This window comes from Protopterus annectens, chromosome 5.part0 (assembly GCF_019279795.1).
Source record: "Protopterus annectens isolate FY-2018-M chromosome 5.part0, PAN1.0, whole genome shotgun sequence".
Classification (NCBI taxonomy): Eukaryota; Metazoa; Chordata; order Ceratodontiformes; family Protopteridae; genus Protopterus; species Protopterus annectens.
Window position 1 is genome coordinate 1,103,517,212 of NC_056735.1, and position 19,595 is coordinate 1,103,536,806.

The 19,595-nt window shown below is 41.7% G+C and overlaps 1 protein-coding gene across 1 annotated transcript in view; it reads right to left on the reverse strand.

Annotated features, from left to right (window-relative positions):
• REV1 (REV1 DNA directed polymerase) overlaps positions 1-19,595 on the reverse strand; it is a 4,137,464-nt gene that overhangs the window by 2,644,047 nt on the left and 1,473,822 nt on the right. Inside the window, exon 7 of the mRNA XM_044071967.1 lies at positions 9,536-9,643. Coding sequence (XP_043927902.1) covers positions 9,536-9,643 — 108 coding nt within the window. The remainder of the gene's footprint in view (positions 1-9,535; positions 9,644-19,595) is intronic.

A 19,595-nucleotide genomic window follows, 5' to 3' on the forward strand; every position in this document is an offset into this window, starting at 1 on the left:
ATATCCTTCGTTCTGACATCCACTTGTGCTCTTGGTCATTCAAAAATATTCCCTTGTTTAAAGTCCAAGTAATCCCTGGCTAATTTCTTAATCTTTACACTTTTTAACTTTGCATCATAAAAAGTTAGCTTGTGCTGTAAAGTTTCAATCTTTCCTATGATTATATCGGAAAGGGCCGCATTCTCCAATTCTGAACACTTTGTTTCAATGAAGCTAGCTGCTTCACTCTCATAAGGTTTAAAGTTAATCAGTAAACGGATATACTGAAACCTTGTCTCAAGATTGATTGCCTGCCATCTAGCTAGTAGCTCATGGTGAAAGGTGCTGTAGGTAGACATGCATTTTATCCTTAGGTGTAACATTATTTTTGGATGATCAAGGAAGATTTAATACACGGATAAAAAGGACTGCTGGAAGAACCACCTTCTGCATAGGACAAGTGTGCATTCTGCACATGTATACCCACATATTGCAATGGACAGTTACTTCATACCTTCAGATTATGCAGTTCTGAAGTACTATATATGAAGGAAACTGAACAGTTAGTGAAATGTCTTCATATTCGTGGTTATAAACAAGAGGTCCAACACGTACTCACAACTACTAAGAATATGAGAAGAACAAGAGGACATCCTTCCTTTTCAGAGGATACTACATCAATGCTAACCTGTCCATTACCACAGCCAGACAACAGCAATAAAAGTGGCCTAAGATGCCTATTTACATAAAGCAACGATGTCTCACAGGTTTGTGAGATTATTAAGAAGAACTGGTGAATACTAAGAGCGGATGACAAAATAAACAACACAGTTGGTGAAGTCCTAAGGTTTCGTTTTAAAAATACGATGAATTTGAAGAGAATTCTCTGCTATAAGGATGGGATTCCATCAAAGAAATCAGCTCTACTATTTATTTCTTTAGCATTGTAAGCTGTCCATGAGTAATCATCTTTAGAGTTCCGAGAAAAGTACAGTTTTGTACCTACCATAAATGTAGATGTCCGATAGATATGCAACTGCAGTCCTGACATATGGGTTGTCCTGCCTCGGGCAGCCCTTCGGTCGGCCGGATTCCAAAGTCTGGGACCGGCGTCGGCTGATGTCGCCTCCTCCTCGACGTCAGAGCGGCTGGGGTATAAAGGCATCCGCCAACGCCATCTTCTTCAGTGTTTCTTGCCCCAGATGCAAGGTGCCCTCCAAGGAAGGCTAAATTTGGTGAATGGATAAACAAAAATTCCAGACATGTACAACAGTAATAAACAGATACACCATAACAGATATCCCCAGCTAATAGGTAAAGGGGGGGAATGGACCCAAGGGAAAAACAGAGGGGTAGGAGGGAGGGTAAACCTGACTGCAGTTGCATATCTATCGGACATCTACATTTATGGTAGGTACAAAACTGTACTATGTCCTTCAAGAATGCAACTGCTGTCCTGACATATGGGTTGAATACCATAGCCAAGATGGGGGTGGTAGGATCTAAGCAAGGGATGGTGTAGCTAGAAGGCCCTGCAGGACTGCCGAAGCAAAGCCTGCTCGGGATCTGGAGTACAATGGCAGGTTGTAGTGTTTGGTAAATGTATGCACGGAGCTCCATGTAGCAGCCTCTAGAATGTCCTTTGTAGCCAATCCTCTTAGAAAAGCTGTGGATGTGGCTATAGCTCTGGTGGAGTGTGGTCTAATATTGGCTGGCACACCTTTTCCATGGAAAGAGTAACAGAATCTGATGCAGTGTCCAATCCATTTTGAAATTGTTTGTTTGGAGACTGCTTTTCCTTGCACTCCAGCAGCATAGGCTACAAATAGTTGGTCAGACTTCCTGGTGGTCTTTGTTCTGTCCAAGTAGTAGCGCAATTGTCTGTGTATGTCCAAAGTATGCAGCAGCTTTTCCCCTTTATTTTGAGGATTGGGAAAGAAAGTAGGCAGGTGGATTGCTTGATTTAGAGACACCCTGGATATCACCTTTGGCATGAATGAAGGATTGGTCCTTAGAGAAACTCTGTCCTGATGGAAAATGAGAAAGGGAGGTACTGCCATGAGGGCCTGTATCTCCGAGACTCTTCTTGCTGAGGTAACTGCCAACAGGAAGACCGTTTTCCAGGAGAGAAATTGTATTTCTGAAGATGCTGCTGGTTCAAAAGGAGGAAGAGTTAATTTTTCCAAGACGTAATTGAGGTCCCATGCAGGAACTGGAGGTTTTCTGGGAGGTTTGATATTCTTTATCCCTCTTAGAAACTGTCTTAGTAACGGATGCAAAAACACAGGTGGGTCACAGTTGTAATTTGCTGAGATTGCTGAAGCGTGGATTTTAATGGAAGAATATGAGAGGCCACTATGAAACATTTCTGCCAAGTATTCTAATATCTGAGGTATGCTCATCACTGATGCATCCTGGCCCTTGTTGGTATTCCAGATGATGAATCTCTTCCACTTGGCCGAATAGGTTTTTCTGGTGGAAGGTCTGCGTGCTTCCAGCAAGATTTCCTGAACTTTTTCGGAGAGGGAGACTTGGGGCAAAGTCATGGAACCCTCCAAGCTGTCAGCTGCAATGTTTGCAGGTTTTGATGAACAGTCCTGTAATTGTGCTGAGATAGGAGCAGAGGCCATTGAGGCAAGGGCCACGGTTTGGTGTGAGTTATGCTCAGTAGCAAAGGATACCAGTGCTGCCTTGGCCAGTCTGGAGCTATCAAGATTCCTTTTGGTTGATCTGCTTTGATCTTCAGTAACACCTTGGTCAGTAAAGGTAGAGGAGGAAATGCATAGATTGTTAGGGTATTCCAGCTGAAGGACAGGGCATCCGTTCTCCAGGCTAGAGGATGGTGTGTCCTTGTGCAGAACCTTTCCAGATGATGATTGAGATGAGAAGCAAAGAGATCTATGTCCGGTCTTCCCCATGCAGTTGTTATTTGTGAGAAAATGTGTGGATGCAGCATCCATTCGTGTGGATCCAAGAAATTTCTGCTCAACCTGTCCGCCAGAACATTGTCCTTGCCCGGAACAAACTGGGCTTGCAAGTGGATGTTCAGTTTCAGGGACTTTTCCCAAAGATTCACTGTTAATCTGCAGAGGGGATACGAGTGAGTGCCCCCTTGTTTGTTTATATACCACATGACAGTGGTGTTGTCTGTCCTTATTAGTAGATGACCTTGTTGAAGAGATTGTTCGAAGGCTTCTATTGCATGTATCACTGCCAACATCTCTTTTTGATTTATGTGCAGATGCATTTCCATGGGAGTCCATTGTCCTTGAATGCATCTGCCCTCCATGTGCGCCCCCCATCCATGGTCTGAGGCATCTGTTGTAATGGTTTGACTTGCTTGTGCTTTGTTGAAAGGCATGCCTTTGTTTAAATGACTTGCTTGAGCCCACCACAAAAATTCCCTTTGTAGGCATGGTATGAGTGGTATTACGTCTTTCTAGGTTGTGGCTGTGTTGAGACCACAAGCTTTTTAGGTACCATTGTAGCTTTCTCATGTGTAGTCTTGCCAGAGGGATCAGAAGAATGCAAGATGCCATGAACCCCAGGGCCTGCAGGGACTTCCTTGCGGTCAGCTGGGTAAGCTTTGCTAGGCTTTTGAAGTAATCTGGTAAATGCTGTTGTTTCTCCTCTGTGAGGAAAGCCATTTGTGATTGTGTATCCAGTTCTGCTCCTAGAAAAATAATCTTTTGGGATGGCAGTAGTCTTGATTTTTGGATGTTGACTGTGTATCCCAAAGCCTGTAGCAGCTGAATGACATAATCCAAGTTTTTTATCAAGGTTTGTTTGCTGTCTGCTTGTATGAGGCAGTCGTCCAGGTAAGGGTATATTTGAATCCCCTGGAGCCTGCAATGTGCAACTACTGATACCAGGCATTTCGTGAATACTCTGGGCGCAGTAGATAAGCCAAACGGCAATGCTGAGAATTGATAATGCTCTGTTCCTGCAAGAAATCTAAGGTATCTTCTGCAACTGTGTCTGATTGGGACATGCAGGTATGCCTCCTTGAGGTCCAGAGTGACCAGCCAAGACCCCTTGCCCAGCATGGGAAGGAGTTGCTGCAACGTCAGCATTTTGAATTTTGGCACAATGAGAAAAGTGTTTAGAACGGACAAGTCCAGTATAGGCCTCCATTGTTTTTCTTTTCTTGGAACAAGGAACAGTCTTGAATAGAATCCCTGGCCTTGTTCCTGAGGAGGAACCTTTTCTATTGCTTTTATTTGTAACAGCTTTGAAACTTGTATGAGTGCCTCTGCCCTTTGATTTTGTGGCAGGTTTGGCATGCCTTGTCCAGTTGGTAAGGTATGGAAGTGGAACCTGTAACCTTTGTCTGTTATGTCCAGAATCCATTTGTCCTTGGTTAAAATGTGCCAGTTTTCTGAGAATAAGGATAATTTTCCGCCTAGAGGTGCTTCTCTTTGAGCCTTGGTAGGCGTAGTGAAAGTCAAGTCATTGTGATTGTCCCTGTGGTGCAGGTGAACTACCTGTGCCACTTCTCTGATTTGGTGGTTGCCACTGGCGGTCCCTGTAGGAGCCTCGGTATTGCCCTCTACCTCAAGCACGCCTGTTTTTCCCCCCTTTGAAACTTGTCTGAGTCTGGAAAGGACCAATTCTTTGAAGGCCAATTCCTGCTTAATCTGGGTGGCTGAACCTGGAGGAAATCTTTGACTGTCTGTATTGATTTTGCCTTTTCCTCAATAGACTTCAATACATCCTGTGCATTAGCACCAAAAAGCTTCTGTTTTTCCAGAGGTGCATCTAGGAGCTTTACTTTAACATGGTCTGGCAGTGGCTGTTCTTTCAACCAAGCATGTCTACGTATAACGGCCTCTGTCATAGCTGCCCTACATGAAGCTTCCAATGCATCATAACCACACTGAAGAAAATGATTGCTAACCTGCTGAGTATTATGTACCAAATCCTGCAATGCCTTTCTATCTATAGGCTCAGGAGAGGCTAACTTTTTCTGCAAACATCCATTAAGTAATCCTGGTACTGAAACATATGAAAAAGGCAGTTAAGCGACCTCATGGCAAGGGTGGAAGAAGTATAAACTTTTTTGCCCCATCTCTCCAGGGACCTAGCTTCCCTGTCAGCGGGTTTTTAGCCGAGGAAGTAGCCACTCCTTTGGGGCCCTGTGAAATAGTTTCTAGATCCACAGAGTGGGCCTTAAAGAGATGCTTATGAGTTTCAGGAACCCTGTAATATCTGTCTGGCTTGACAGGAGCAGGAGGGAGAGAATCAGGGGAAGCACTGGAGTCTGAGTATACATCATCCAGGACATCCAACACTGGAGGGATAGCTAATGGTCTGTGCTGGGGTAACTTAAGGAAGGTACGTAGCCTTTTCCTGGAATCAGAAAATTCCTGAACCTGCCATTGAAAATGTTCTCTCATGGAGTGGAGAACTTCACCGAAAGAAATATCCTCTGGAGGAGAAGCAGAGGGAATTGATTCCTCAGCATCAGAGTCCTCATAGGCCTGGAAGGATTCTTCTTGGGTGTTAGAGTGCTCTGAATCCCCAGAGGCTTCATCTGAAGAGAGGGTGTCTGCCTGCTCAGTTCTAGGCCTTTTATCTGCAGGCGGCTGAGAACCTCTGTCTGGGTGCGGCTGAGAACCCCTGATAAGAGAGATTAGATCTGCAGCCAGAGTCATGATCTGTCTATCAGATGGGCCCTGAGAAGTAGTTTTAGGATGGGCCTTGGCTTGGCTGGCAGCCTTAGCACGTGCAAAGGCCTTGATGGACATGGATACTGGAGGCCTAGCTGCCCCACGTGCAGGGGTAACTTTGTCTACAAGAATGGTGTCGGGTAGATCCAGAGCTTCGGTTTCTGGAGGAAAACTAAAAACCAGCACCGGTGAAATCTCTGGGACAGAAGAACGCGTTAAAGAGGTGTCGTCTGCCTGGAGCGGTTGAATTACCGTTTCCGAAGGGACCGATGCACTCGCGGAAGGCTTAGACGTGGTATTGGTGGACGACGCGGGCCAAGGATGTCGGTCCCGGTCCTTGCGTTTTTTGGTAGTTTGTGCTGTCGGTTGCTCCGACGGCATGATATAAGCGTAAGATTCGCCAAAGAAGTCTTCGGCAAATTCTGCCCGGCGCCTGAGTGTGAGCTTATTAAACAAAGCACAGGCAGCACAGGCCGAGACGTCGTGGTCTGGGCCCAGGCAAGGGAGGCAGTAAGAATGGAAGTCCTTTTGAGGTATTTGTTTACCACAAGACAAACAATTATTAACTTTTTCAATTTTTTCTGACATCGGCTGAGGCAAGAAAAAATGTTCCTCAACGGGGTACTTAGCTTTTAGATGACTTCGGTAACAGAAAACACAGGAGCTGACCGACCGGCACTTGTGAACTGCTTCTGCTTCGGGCACCGCGCGGCAAGAAAGTCTGAAGAAGATGGCGTCGGCGGATGCCTTTATACCCCAGCCGCTCTGACGTCGGGGAGGAGGCGACATCAGCCAACGCCGGACCCACACTTTGGAATCCGGCCGACCGAAGGGCTGCCCGAGGCAGGACAACCCATATGTCAGGACTGCAGTTGCATTCTTGAAGGACATCGATCATTGTAGCGGTTTTAGGCATTTCAGGATTTATATCCTTCATTCTGACATTCACTTGTGCTCTCAGAAATGCTGGGCATGTGCTTCAATTAACAGTAGTAATTCTTTTAGACATCTTGTTACCAAAAGGTTATATCAGCTGAAAACATATGCAGATTTTAACACCAAGCACATTTATGCAGCTATTTGCACCCTCTGTAAATGATTTTATGTTGGTAAGACTAATCATCAATTCAAAGATAGAATTTTACGTCAACTCAGTGACATTAGACTAAGAAAGGACACCAGTGCTTTGTCTAAACATATTCAAGAGAATGTACAACACAAGTTTATATTTATGGCATAAGAATTAATACATGATAATCCTCAGAGTGGTGATTTATATAATAAAACAGAGGTTTTGGAGAGCCGATGGACTGCTGATTTGCAGGCTAATCAGCTCCCTGGACTGAATGGAATGATTCCTTTGAAGCTACTGTTGAAATGGAGGAGACTACCTAGATATAAAAAATTTTAAATTATTAACTGGCTGCTTTTTGCTTCAAAGGGGAGGAGTACTGGCAGTAATGCAGGATCTGATGAAGGCTCTAGGAGTTGAAGGCGTTTATTCTTGTTTTTATGCCATTTTATTGTTTTATTAATCAATACATTTTCTAAATATTTTTGTTTGGCTAAGCAGCCTTTAGCTATCTGGAGTTTTTATACATTTCTTACTAAGTGATGGTATAAGAGGTTTCAAAGCCCCCTCCAATGCAGATAACACAGACACATGTGCAGAGGTGTACACTAATACCCTGTATAACCATTTAAGCAATTGTAAAGAATTGTCTGTACCTGACCAGAATAAAAACAGGTCTTGCTGAAAAAACAAGCCACCCTGGTGGACCCCTAGTATAAATAGGCTATATAAAAAAAGAAAAACTCATGTCTAAGAACAAGAGGGAACTAGCTCAGTAGAGGAAGAAATCTCTCTCTAGCTTAAACTAACAATTCAGAGATCTTGTCAAGTCCTCCAAAGCTAATTTTGAAGCAAAAAAAGCCTCCCTAGTTAAGGATAATCACAAGGCTTTCTTTAACTATATCCAAAAACTAAAAACTGAATACCCAGCTATGCATTGAACTGGTGGTGGATGGCACCACCCATACTCAACTGCAGGTAACAGCCAACCTGCTAGCTGACAAATTTGGAGAAAAATTCACTCCCATCCCCTCCAGTCATCCCCCAAAATATGCCTGCTACCATTCCTCAAGCTTATTATCTCAAGACAGCAAGTCATCTCAGCACTGTCCAAGGCCAAAAAAATGTTATCAGTGGGACCAGACAACATTCCAGGTTGCCTTTCAAACAACTTAAAATATGACCTAGAAGACCCGCTTGGATTCATGTGTAACCACAGCCTGTGGACTGGCTATGTTCCAGCGTACTGGAGGACAGCAACAGGAATCCCTCTGCACAAAGGGGGACCATCAACCGAACGTGGGAATTACAGGCCCATGAGCTTGACTAGCCTTATCTTCAAAGCCATGGAAAGAATCACTATGGACTTTATTAACAAGGACATAGATAATCTCCAAACTCTGGACACAACCAGTTCAGATTCGTTAAAGGTGGATCATGCTTGTTAAACATAGTTTATTTCTTTGAGGAAGTCGCAAAGGCCCTTAACGAGAGAAAGACAGTGTATACAGCATATCCTGACCTAGCTAAAGCATATTGACACAATCCCCAACTCATGTATTATAGATAAACTCTCCTAATTGGGAAGTAACCCCTACATAACCAAATAGGCAACCAACTGGCTCACCAACAGGACACATACTGTCAACGTGGGTTAACTTCACCTGTAGGAAAAGAGCAATCATCAGTGGCGTACCACAAGGTTCTGTGCTGGGTCCATTACTGTTCAGAATTTATTTCTCAGAAGTCCAGGCAAACTTGGATGGCCTGTGGCTGACCAAGTTTGCTGATAACTGCAAATTTGGAGCAATCATTGAGTCCCCCAATAATGTTAGTATACTGCAGACAGGGTTAATGCAGACAAATGATTGGTGCTAAAGTCACGGATTAAAGCTAAATGCAAATAAATGCATTATTATTCCCTTTGGGAAAGATGACATCCCTGCTAATTACATTACAGACAGCACCCCCCCTAAGTGTAAACCCTGTGGTACATGATCTGGGTACTCAAGTTGATAGCAACCTGAACTTTGACCACCATGTATCCACAGTAGTAAGGAAATCCTTCTGTGTGACACATCTTATAAGTGAAGGCATTACATTTAGATCTAAGGATGTTATAATTCTATTATACTCAGCCCTCATCAGTCCAATAATCGAATACAATGCTCCCTTTTGCATGCACTTCACCAGACACCTGCAACAATTGGAGAGACCACAGAGGTTTCTCACCAAGAAATTACAGGGTACACAAAACAAGTCTTGCGCAGAAAGACTGAAAGCCCTGTCACTGTATTCTGTCTCCTACAGGTTGCTAAGGGGTAATCTGTGCCTGGTTTACAGAGCAGTCTCTGACCCAGCCCCGAGGGAAATGTTACACATTCATAAATCAAACTGCACAAGGGTCACTCGCTCCAGGGATCTAAACCTACCCCCTGACCTGAACAGGTTATGCTGGAAAGATAGAAACATCTCCCACAGAGTGCCACTTCACTAGAACAAGCTTCTAATTCATGTGAAACAGAGACCCTCCCTGACATTCTTCAAACACAGCCTAGATCAATGGATGGGTGTCTATAAATTCTCTCCTGGGGTGGCACCCATGTCCCTCCTGGACAGAGGAAGTTGGTATTAATTATCATAGACCTTTACTTCTGCAAATTTCACTCACGTAACCAATGACATTTGGGACAACTTGGGATAAATATGGCTAGGCCTGTAAACATTCTAGGGCTGTTAGCCTAGTAACCTTCCATGAACCTAAGTAAGACCCATTTTCCCTCATAATAAATAATGAATTATTGTCTATACTAACCTTTCAAGTCTGGTGAATCCAGAACACTCACGGAGACAAAGAAACAGTCAATATCCACATGCATGATGCACTTCTGATGCTTTGGTAAGACAGTCACATCCTTCTGTCCTATAATTAAATAATACAATACATGAGCAACTACAACGATAATCTCAATGCATTTAATGGCAAATAAATTTAGCTTATGATAAAAATTGGATTAAACAAATATGCTTTTAAGTATCTGACAACATGAAAATAAAGAAATCATCCTATCTTAACCAGTTACTCATAAAAGCTAGTTCATACTTCTAATTTACTAAAAGTAATTTCTCTCTGAATTATTTTAACTGGCTAAAGAAGGCCATCGTTTGAAAACTTTGGAGATTCCTCAACCTCATCATTAACCTCACAGTACAGATAATATTTTGTGAACACACACAAAATCACCTGTACTCAGGGAAATAACCAGATGCTTGCCAAAAGCACTTACAACAGTGACAATATAGTACTGTGTGTTTAGTAACAGTTCCAGAAATTTTTATACACATGTATAAAATATATCTGTGATCAAAGACATTTAGTTCAAGTCTATCCATTTGCGGTCATTTCAAAGAATCCACTACTTCCCTTGCTAGTTAATTGCATCCAACCAATCACCTACAAACCATTCTGTAGATTTATTTTCCATTTCCAAGCAAAACAAAATCCAACCAAGTGTATGACAGTTTTAAGGGGAGGGTTTGCAGCTACCATTTAAAACTATTGTCCATGCCTCCACTCTCCTTCTCCTATCTCTGATGCTGTAGCATCTAAGGTATGATAATGGCAATGTTGACAGCAATGATGCAGTATAACAATATTACATCTCCTCTCTTCCTTCTGCTCAGTTTTTTCACTCAAACAGCTAAGCTTTTCATAATACGTCATTGCTCCTATTCATTTTACAATCTTGGTAACCCTTAATCACTCACTGTCAACCTGCTTGATGTCCCACTCCGAGAATGTCAAACTGACAGGATGCCTCCTAATACATTAACAGATGAAACCTCAGCAGTACCATATACACTGGGAGACAAATTTGCATGTACAGAACATTAGCAAAATTATACTAGTTGTTCTGCTGTTCTCTTTCATACTACAATGCCACAATATATGGCTCAGCTATGAGGTATTCTCAGCAGCCGGGTTTTTATCCACATCTGCCTACATTAATGATAATATTTTATGTTTTGCCTACTTGTTCCAAGACGAATGATCAACATGCAGTGACATCACTGCTGAAGTGTGTACATGCTTCCAACACATGGTACACTGAGAATTGTTTGAAACACAAATGAAATGACACAGATATCAATACAATGACAGAAAGCAAACCATAGTGACATATCTCAGTTTTCATGCAGTATACACATTTTCTTTTTAACAATTCTCATTCATTCTAACATTACATAAATTACTCACCATATGCTACCCCTGGACTGGGGGTCATTATGGAGAAAATACAAAAAGAGGAAGCAAAGACAATCCTGAAGAATAGTGGTGAGATGAAAAAGAGAACATATGCAGAGAAAGTAAAATAAGGGAAAATGGGGTAGCAGAAGAGAAAAAGGCAGAAGTAAAAGAAAAACAGAAGTATGTAGTAAGGATCCAAAGGAAAGAAGACAAAGAAATGGACAGGTATAATTGTAGGACAATTTAATAGGTCATTTGAGTGTATAAGTACATGAAGTAAGGAGCATTTATTCGTATTAACAAAGAGATATTTTGCGACACTCTTGAGACTGGAGAATATGAAAAAAAAATAGACAGTAACCCATGCAATCTTTATGTGATAAAAGCATTTAACAGAGAAATAAAAAAATGAAAATACATGCACAGTTACAAACAGAGGTGGAAAAAGAGACTTTGAAAGAACATTTGAAAACTTTATGTAAAGTAGTACTGGACATTGCAAAGGTTTATAACAAAAGGGATTTATGGACTGACAGATGGAAATGTAAAATTGCTTTAAAAATAGAAACAGAAAAATAATTCTACATATACCAAGCATGATACACGTGGAGGGGGGTGGGGGTATCTTAAAATACTGGGGACAACTCAAAACATGTTTTTTTTTGTGGAAAAACTGGACATTTGATAAGTAACTGCAATAAAAGAAAATGGGGTACTTTTCCGTTACACCATTACCACATCTTTGCGCTGCTGTGTTTCGGATTTATGTTACCATTTTTGCAGGACTGACAAGTGTGATGTGAAACTAATCATGTTCATTAGGTAAGGTTAAGTTTTCATTTTTACTTCATTTGGCAGGCAGTCAGTACTGCAGACACGAAAGTCTTGTCTGGTGCTGCACGATCGCAGTGGTTATAATGTGCAGAAAAACATTTTCCTTTGCATGTCACGGCTGACTGAATAAACCGTGGAATGTGATGAGCACTGCCAAGACCGGTGATTTTTTACGTGTATGGTACTGCACTTCAACTATGAACAGTTTTTCAGAGCACCTCCCGTAGCTGAGAAATACAGGCGCAAAGTGAAGTGTACTTTATAAAGGTTGTCATTCTTCACTTGACAGCAGTACACATTAATCCGGAGACCTGGCCAACATCTTTTTCAGTATTGTGTGAAATGATACATGCTCAATATCACCCGATACAGCCATATCCAGAACTCTTCAGTTGGTATAACTGGTTTTTACAGCTTGTGTGTTATCTAACTCAAGGATAAAATTAGACCTGTTAGTAACAGCCTGCATTTAATTGCTGGAACCTGTGTTCTGAGAGACTGCTTTCCAATCTATCTGCAAATATACAGATCTGAGTATATATTTTTTGGTTTCAGAGTTCGTTAATTGTTGCTTAGATCCCTGTTGAAACTGTTATCTCCCTGTTCCGAGAGACTGCTTTCTAATCTATCTGTAAATATACAGAGCTGAGTATATTTTTTTGGTTTTAGAGTTTGTACTGTTAGTTGTGGCTTAGATCTTGGTTGAAAGTGCCCCCCCCCCCATTTTCTGCCGTGTCTTCAGTTGGTATAACTGTTTTTTTACAGCTTGTGTGTTGACTAACTCAAGGATTACTTGCATAAAATTTGACCTGTTTGTAACAGCCTGCATTTAATTCCTGGAACCTGCGTTCTGAGAGACTGCCTTCCAGACTATCTGCAAATATACAGAGCTGAGTATATTTTTTTGGTTTTAGAGTTTGTACTGTTAGTTGTTGCTTAGATCTCTGTTGAAACTGTTTTCCCCACTCCCCCCTATTTTCAACCATGTATTCAGTTGGTATAACTGGTTTTTACAGCTTGTGTGTTATCTAACTCAAGGATCACTTGCATAAAATTTGACCTGTTAGTAACAGCCTGCATTTAATGGCTGGAACCTGTGTTCTGAGAGACTGCCTTCCAGACTACCTGCAAATATACAGAGCTGAGTATATTTTTTTGGTTTTAGAGTTTGCCATGTTAGTTGTTGCTTAGATCTCTGTTGAAACTGTTTTCCCCAACCCACCCCCTATTTTCTGCCATGTCTTCAGTTGGTATAACTGGTTTTTACAGCTTGTGTGTTATCTAACTCAAGGATCACTTGTATAAAATTAGACCTGTTAGTAACAGCCCGCATTTTGGCGGCCACGGTGGTGCAGTGGTTAGCATTGCCGCCTCACAGCAAGAGGTTCTCCGGTTCGATCCTCAGCTGGGGTGCCTTCTGTGCGGAGTCTGCATGTCCTCCCTGTGGTCACGTGGGTTTCCTCCGGGTGCTCCGGTTTCCTCCCACATCCCAAAGACATGCTGCAGGTGGACTGGACACTCTAAATTGGCCCTAGGTGTGCGTGTGAGTGTGCCTTCTGTGGAAGGTTGGGCGCCGGGCTGGCAACTCGACACCGTAAAACTCCACTGCCATTCAATGTGCGGACAAGGTGATCCGCTGTGGCGACCCCTAACCGGGAAACGCCGAAAGAAGAAGAAGAAGAAGTAACAGCCCGCATTTAATTGCTGGAACCTGTGTTCTGAGAGACTGCCTTTCAGACTATCTGCAAATATACAGAGCTGAGTATATTTTTTTGGTTTTAGAGTTTGTACTGTTAGTTGTTGCTTATATCTCTGTTGAAACTGTTTTCCCACCTCAATCCCTATTTTCTGCCGCATCTTCAGTTGGCATAACTAGTTTTTACACCTTGTGTGTTATCTAACTCAAGGATCAGTTGCATAAAATTTGACCTGTTAGTAACAGCCTACATTCAATTGCTGGAACCTGTGTTCTGAGAGACTGCCTTCCAGACTATCTGCAAATATACAGAGTGGAGTATATTTTTTTGGTTTTAGAGTTTGTACTGCTAGTTGTTGCTTAGATCTCTGTTCAAACTGTTTTCTCCACCTCAACCCCTATTTTCTGCCATGTCTTCAGTTGGCATAACTCGTTTTTACACCTTGTGTGTTATTTAACTCAAGGATCACTTGCATAAAATTTGACCTGTTAGTAACAGCCCGCATTTAATTGCTGGAACCTGTGTTCTGAGAGAGTGCCTTCCAGACTATCTGAAAATATACAGCTGAGTATATTTTTTTGGTTTTAGAGTTTGTACAGTTAGTTGCTGCTTAGATCTCTGTTGAAACTGTTTTCACCACCCCAACTCCTATTTTCTGCCGTGTCTTCGGTTGGTATAACTTTTTTACAGCTTGTGTGTTATCTAACTTGGGGATCACTTGCATAAAATTTGACCTGTTAGTAACAGCCCGCATTTAATTGCTGGAACCTGTGTTCTGAGAGACTGCCCTCCAGACTATCTGCAAATATGCAAAAAGCTGAGTATATTTTTTTGGTTTTAGAGTTTGCCCTGTTAATTGTTGCTTAGTCTCTGTTGAAACTGTTTTCCCCACCCCACCCCCTATTTTCTGCCATGTCTTCAGTTGGTATAACTGGTTTTAACAGCTTGTGTGTTATCTAACTCAAGGATCACTTGCATAAAATGTGACCTGTTAGTAACAGCCCGCATTTAATTGCTGGAATTTGTGTTTTGAGAGACTGCCTACAAGACTATCTGAAAATATACAGTGATGAGTATAGTTTTTTGGTTTTACAGTTTGTACTGTTAGTTGTTGCTTAGATCTCTGTAGAAATGGTTTTCCCCACCCCACCCCCTATTTTCTGCCGTGTCTTCAGTTGGTATAACTGTTTTTTTACAGCTTGTGTGCTATCTAACTCAAGGACCACTTGCATAAAATTTGACCTGTTAGTAACAGCCCACATTTTATTGCTGGAACCTGTGTTCTGAGAGACTGCCTTCCAGACTATTTGCAAATATACAGAGCTGAATATATTTTTTTAGTTTTAGAGTTTGTACTGTTAGTTGTTGCTTAGATCTCTGTTAAAACTGTTTTCCCCACCCCACCCCCTATTTTCTGCCGTGTCTTCAGTTGGTATAACTGTTTTTTACAGCTTGTGTGTTATCTAACTCAAGGATCACTTGCATAAAATTTGACCTGTTGGTAACAGCCCGCATTTAATTGCTGGAACCTGTGTTTTGAGAGACTGCCTTCCAGACTATCTGCAAATATACAGAGCTGAGTATATTTTTTTCGCTTTAGAGTTTGTACTGTTAGCTGTTGCTTTGATGTCTGTTGAAACTGTTTTCCCCACCCCACCCCCTATTTTCTTCTGTGTCTTCAGTTGGTATAACTGTTTTTTACAGCTTGTCTGCTATCTAACTCAAGGATCACTTGCATTAAATTTGACCTGTTAGTAACAGCCCATATTTAATTGCTGTAACTTGAGTTCTGAGAGACTGCCTTCCAGACTATGCAAATGTACAGAGCTGAGTACATTTTTTTTGGTTTTAGAGTTTGTACTGTTAGTTGTTGCTTAGGGCAGCCACGGTGGTGCAGTGGTTAGCGTTGCCGCCTCACAGCAAGAGGTTCTCCGGGTTGATCCTCGGCTGGGGTGCCTTCTGTGCGGAGTCTGCATGTCCTCCCCATGGTCATGTGGGTTTCCTCCGGGTGCTCCGGTTTCCTCCCACATCCCAAAGACATGCTGTAAGTGGATTGGACACACTAAGTTGGCCATAGGCATGAGTGTGTGCGTGTGTGTGCTTTCTGTGGAAGGTTGGGTGCCAGGCTGGCAGCTCGACACTGTAAAACTCCACTGCCAATAATGAGCGGACAGTGATCCGCTGTGGCGACCCCTAACCGGGAAAAGCTGAAAGCAGAAGAAGACTGTTAGTTGTTGCTTAGATCTCTGTTGAAACTGTTTTCCCCACCCCACCCCCTATTTTCTGCCGTGTCTTCAGTTGGTACAACTGTTTTTTACAGCTTGAGTGTTATCTAACTCAAGGATCACTTCTATAAAATTTGACCTGTTAGTAACACCCCACATTTAATTGCTGGAACCTGTGTTCTGAGAGACTGCCTTCCAGACTATCTGCAAATATACAGAGCTGAATATATTTTTTTGGTTTTAGAATATGTACTGTTAGTTGTTGCTTAGATCTCTGTTGAAACTGTTTTCCCCATCCAACCCCCTATTTTCTGCCGTGTCTTCAGTTGGTATAACTGGTTATTACAGCTTGTGTGTTATCTAACTCAAGAATCACTTGCATAAAATTTGACCTGTTAGTAACAGCCCGCATTTAATTGCTGGAACCTGTGTTCTGAGAGACTGCCTTCCCAATTATCTGCAAATATACAGAGCCAAGTATATTTTTTTGGTTTTAGAATTTTTACTGTTAGTTGTTGCTTAGATCTCTGTTGAAACTGTTTTCCCCACCCCACCCCCTAATTTCTGTCCTGTCTTCAGTTGGCATAACTGTTTTTCAGCTTGTGTGTTATCTAACTCAAGGATCACTTTCCTAAAATTTGACCTGTTAGCAACAGCCCGCATTTAATTGCTGGAACCTGTGTTCTGAGAGACTGCCTTCCAGACTATCTGCAAATATACAGATCTGAGTATATATATTTTTTTGTTTTTAGAGTTTGTACTGCTAGTTGTTGCATAGATATCTGTTGAAAATGTTTTCCCCACCCACCCCCTATTTTCTGCCATGTCTTCAGTTGGTATAACTGTTTTCTACAGCTTGTATGTTATCTAACTCAAGGATCATTTGCATAAAATTTGACCTGTTAGTAACAGCCCGCATTTAATTGCTGGAACCTGTGTTCTGAGAGACTATCTGCAAATATACAGAGCTGAGTATATTTTTTTGGTTTTAGAGATTGTACTGTTAGTTGTTGCTTAGATCTCTGTTGAAACTGTTTTCCCCACCCCACCCCTATTTTCTGCCATGTCTTCAGTTGGTATAACTGGTTTTAACAGCTTGTGTGTTATCTAACTCAAGGATCACTTGCATAAAATGTGACCTGTTAGTAACAGCCCGCATTTAATTGCTGGAACCTGTGTTCTGAGAGGCTGCCTTCCAGACTATCTGAAAATATACAGAGCTGAGTATATTTTTTTTGGTTTTAGAGTTTGTACTGTTAGTTGCTGCTTAGATCTCTGTTGAAACTGTTTTCACCACCCCAACTCCTATTTTCTGCCGTGTCTTCAGTTGGTATAATTTTTTTACAGCTTGTGTGTTATCTAACTCGGGGATCACTTGCATAAAATTTGACCTGTTAGTAACAGCCCGCATTTAATTGCTGGAACCTGTGTTCTGAGAGACTGCCCTCCAGACTATCTGCAAATATGCAAAAAGTTGAGTATATTTTTTGGTTTTAGAGTTTGTCCTGTTAGTTGTTGCTTAGATCTCTGTTGAAACTGTTTTCCCCACCCCACCCCTATTTTCTACCATGTCTTCAGTTGGTATAAGTGTTTTTTACAGCTTTAGTGTTATCTAACTCAATGATCACTTGCATAAAATTTGACCTGTTAGTAACAGCCCGCATTTAATTGCTGGAATTTGTGTTTTGAGAGACTGCCTACAAGACTATCTGAAAATATACAGTGCTGAGTATAGTTTTTTGGTTTTACAGTTCGTACTGTTAGTTGTTGCTTAGATCTCTGTAGAAACGGTTTTCCCCACCCCACCCCCTATTTTCTGCCGTGTCTTCAGTTGGTATAACTGTTTTCTACAGCTTGTGTGCTATCTAACTCAAGGATCACTTGCATAAAATTTGACCTGTTAGCAACAGCCCACATTTTATTGCTGGAACCTGTGTTCTGAGAGACTGCCTTCCAGACTATCTGCAAATATACAGAGCTGAGTATATTTTATTGGTTTGAGAGTTTGTACTGTCAGTAGTTGTATAGATCTCTGTTGAAACTGTTTTCCTCACCCCACCCTCTATTTTCTGCCCTGTCTTCAGTTGGTATAACTGGTTTTTACAGCTTGTGTGTTATCTAACTCAAGGATCACTTGCATTAAATTTGACCTGTTAGTAATAGCCCACATTTAATTGCTGGAACTTGTGTTCTGAGAGACTGCCTTCCAGACTATTTGCAAATATACAGAGCTGAATATATTTTTTTAGTTTTAGAGTTTGTACTGTTAGTTGTTGCTTAGATCTCTGTTAAAACTGTTTTCCCCACCCCACCCCCTATTTTCTGCCGTGTCTTCAGTTGGTATAACTGGTTTTTACAGCTTGTGTGTTATCTAACTCTAAGGATCACTTGCATAAAATTTGACCTGTTGGTAACAGCCCACATTTAATTGCTGGAACCTGTGTTTTGAGAGACTGCCTTCCAGACTATCTGCAAATATACAGAGCTGAGTATATATATTTTTTTGGTTTTAGAGTTTGTACTGCTAGTTGTTGCATAGATATCTGTTGAAAATGTTTTCCCCACCCACCCCCCATATTTTCTGCCGTGTCTTCAGTTGGTATAACTGGTTTTTACAGCTTGTATGTTATCTAACTCAAGGATCATTTGCATACAATTTGACCTGTTAGTAACAGCCTGCATTTAATTGCTGGAACCTGTGTTCTGAGAGACTATCTGCAAATATACAGAGCTGAGTATATTTTTTTGGTTTTAGAGATTGTACTGTTAGTTGTTGCTTAGATCTCTGTTGAAACCATTTTCCCCACCCCACCCCCTATTTTCTGCCATGTCTTCAGTTGGTATAACTGGTTATTACAGCTTGTGATATCTAACTCAAGGATCACTTGCATAAAATTTGACCTGTTAGTAACAGCCCGCATTTAATTGCTGGAACCTGTGTTTTGAGAGACTGCCTTCCAGACTATCTGAAAATATACAGAGCTGAGTAATTTTGTTAATGAGGAAGTAGTGGTAGCAGAGAAGATTGAGTCGTCGGCATATTGGATGAGGTTAGTGGTAGCGATGGCATGGTAAAAGTCGTTTTTAAAGATAGTGAAAAGAAGGGGACCTAGAATTGAACCTTGGGGCACACCTGTGGGAGTATTTAGGAAGAGGGAAATAGCTTTTTTCCACTTGACTGCTTGTTTGCTGTTTGATTGGTGACTGGTGAACCAGTTGATAGAAGAGTGGGGTAGGTTTAGTTTAGAGAGTTTAGTGAGGAGAAGGTTATGAGAAATGGTGTCAAAGGCCTTTGACAGATCTAAAAGGAGGTGGACACAATATGACCAGTGTCACAGGCCTTATTAACTGTTTCTAGGAAGGAGAGGAGGGCGATGGTGGTGCTGTGGCTAGGTCAGAATCTATGTTGTGTGGGAGTGAGAAGATTATTACTTAAGTGGTGGGGTAGAAGTTTTAGCTGGATACATTTTTTGAGAAGTTTAGAAATAGGGGATAAGATAGCGACTGGTCGGAAGTTAGGGATGCCATTATTGTTGCCTCCTTTATGGAGTGGTATAATAAAGGCTTTTTTCCAGTGCTGAGGGACATGGCACTCTTGAGATTGATCAATTTACTAGTATGCAGGATAGGGTAGGCAACAGCTTCTGCTGCTATTTTTAGGAAGTAGGAGGGTATCTCGTCAGGGGCATTAGAACATGGTTTCATTTTTAGAAATACGTTTTTTATGATGGAGATGGGGATAGGGTTCAAAGAGAAGGGAGGAGGTTGAGAGCTGGAGTTAGTAGAAGAGAAAGGGAGGTGTGTATGTGTGCGCGTGTGTGTGGGGAAGCAGAATTATTAGTGAAGGATGGTCTTAGTTTAGCTATGGAA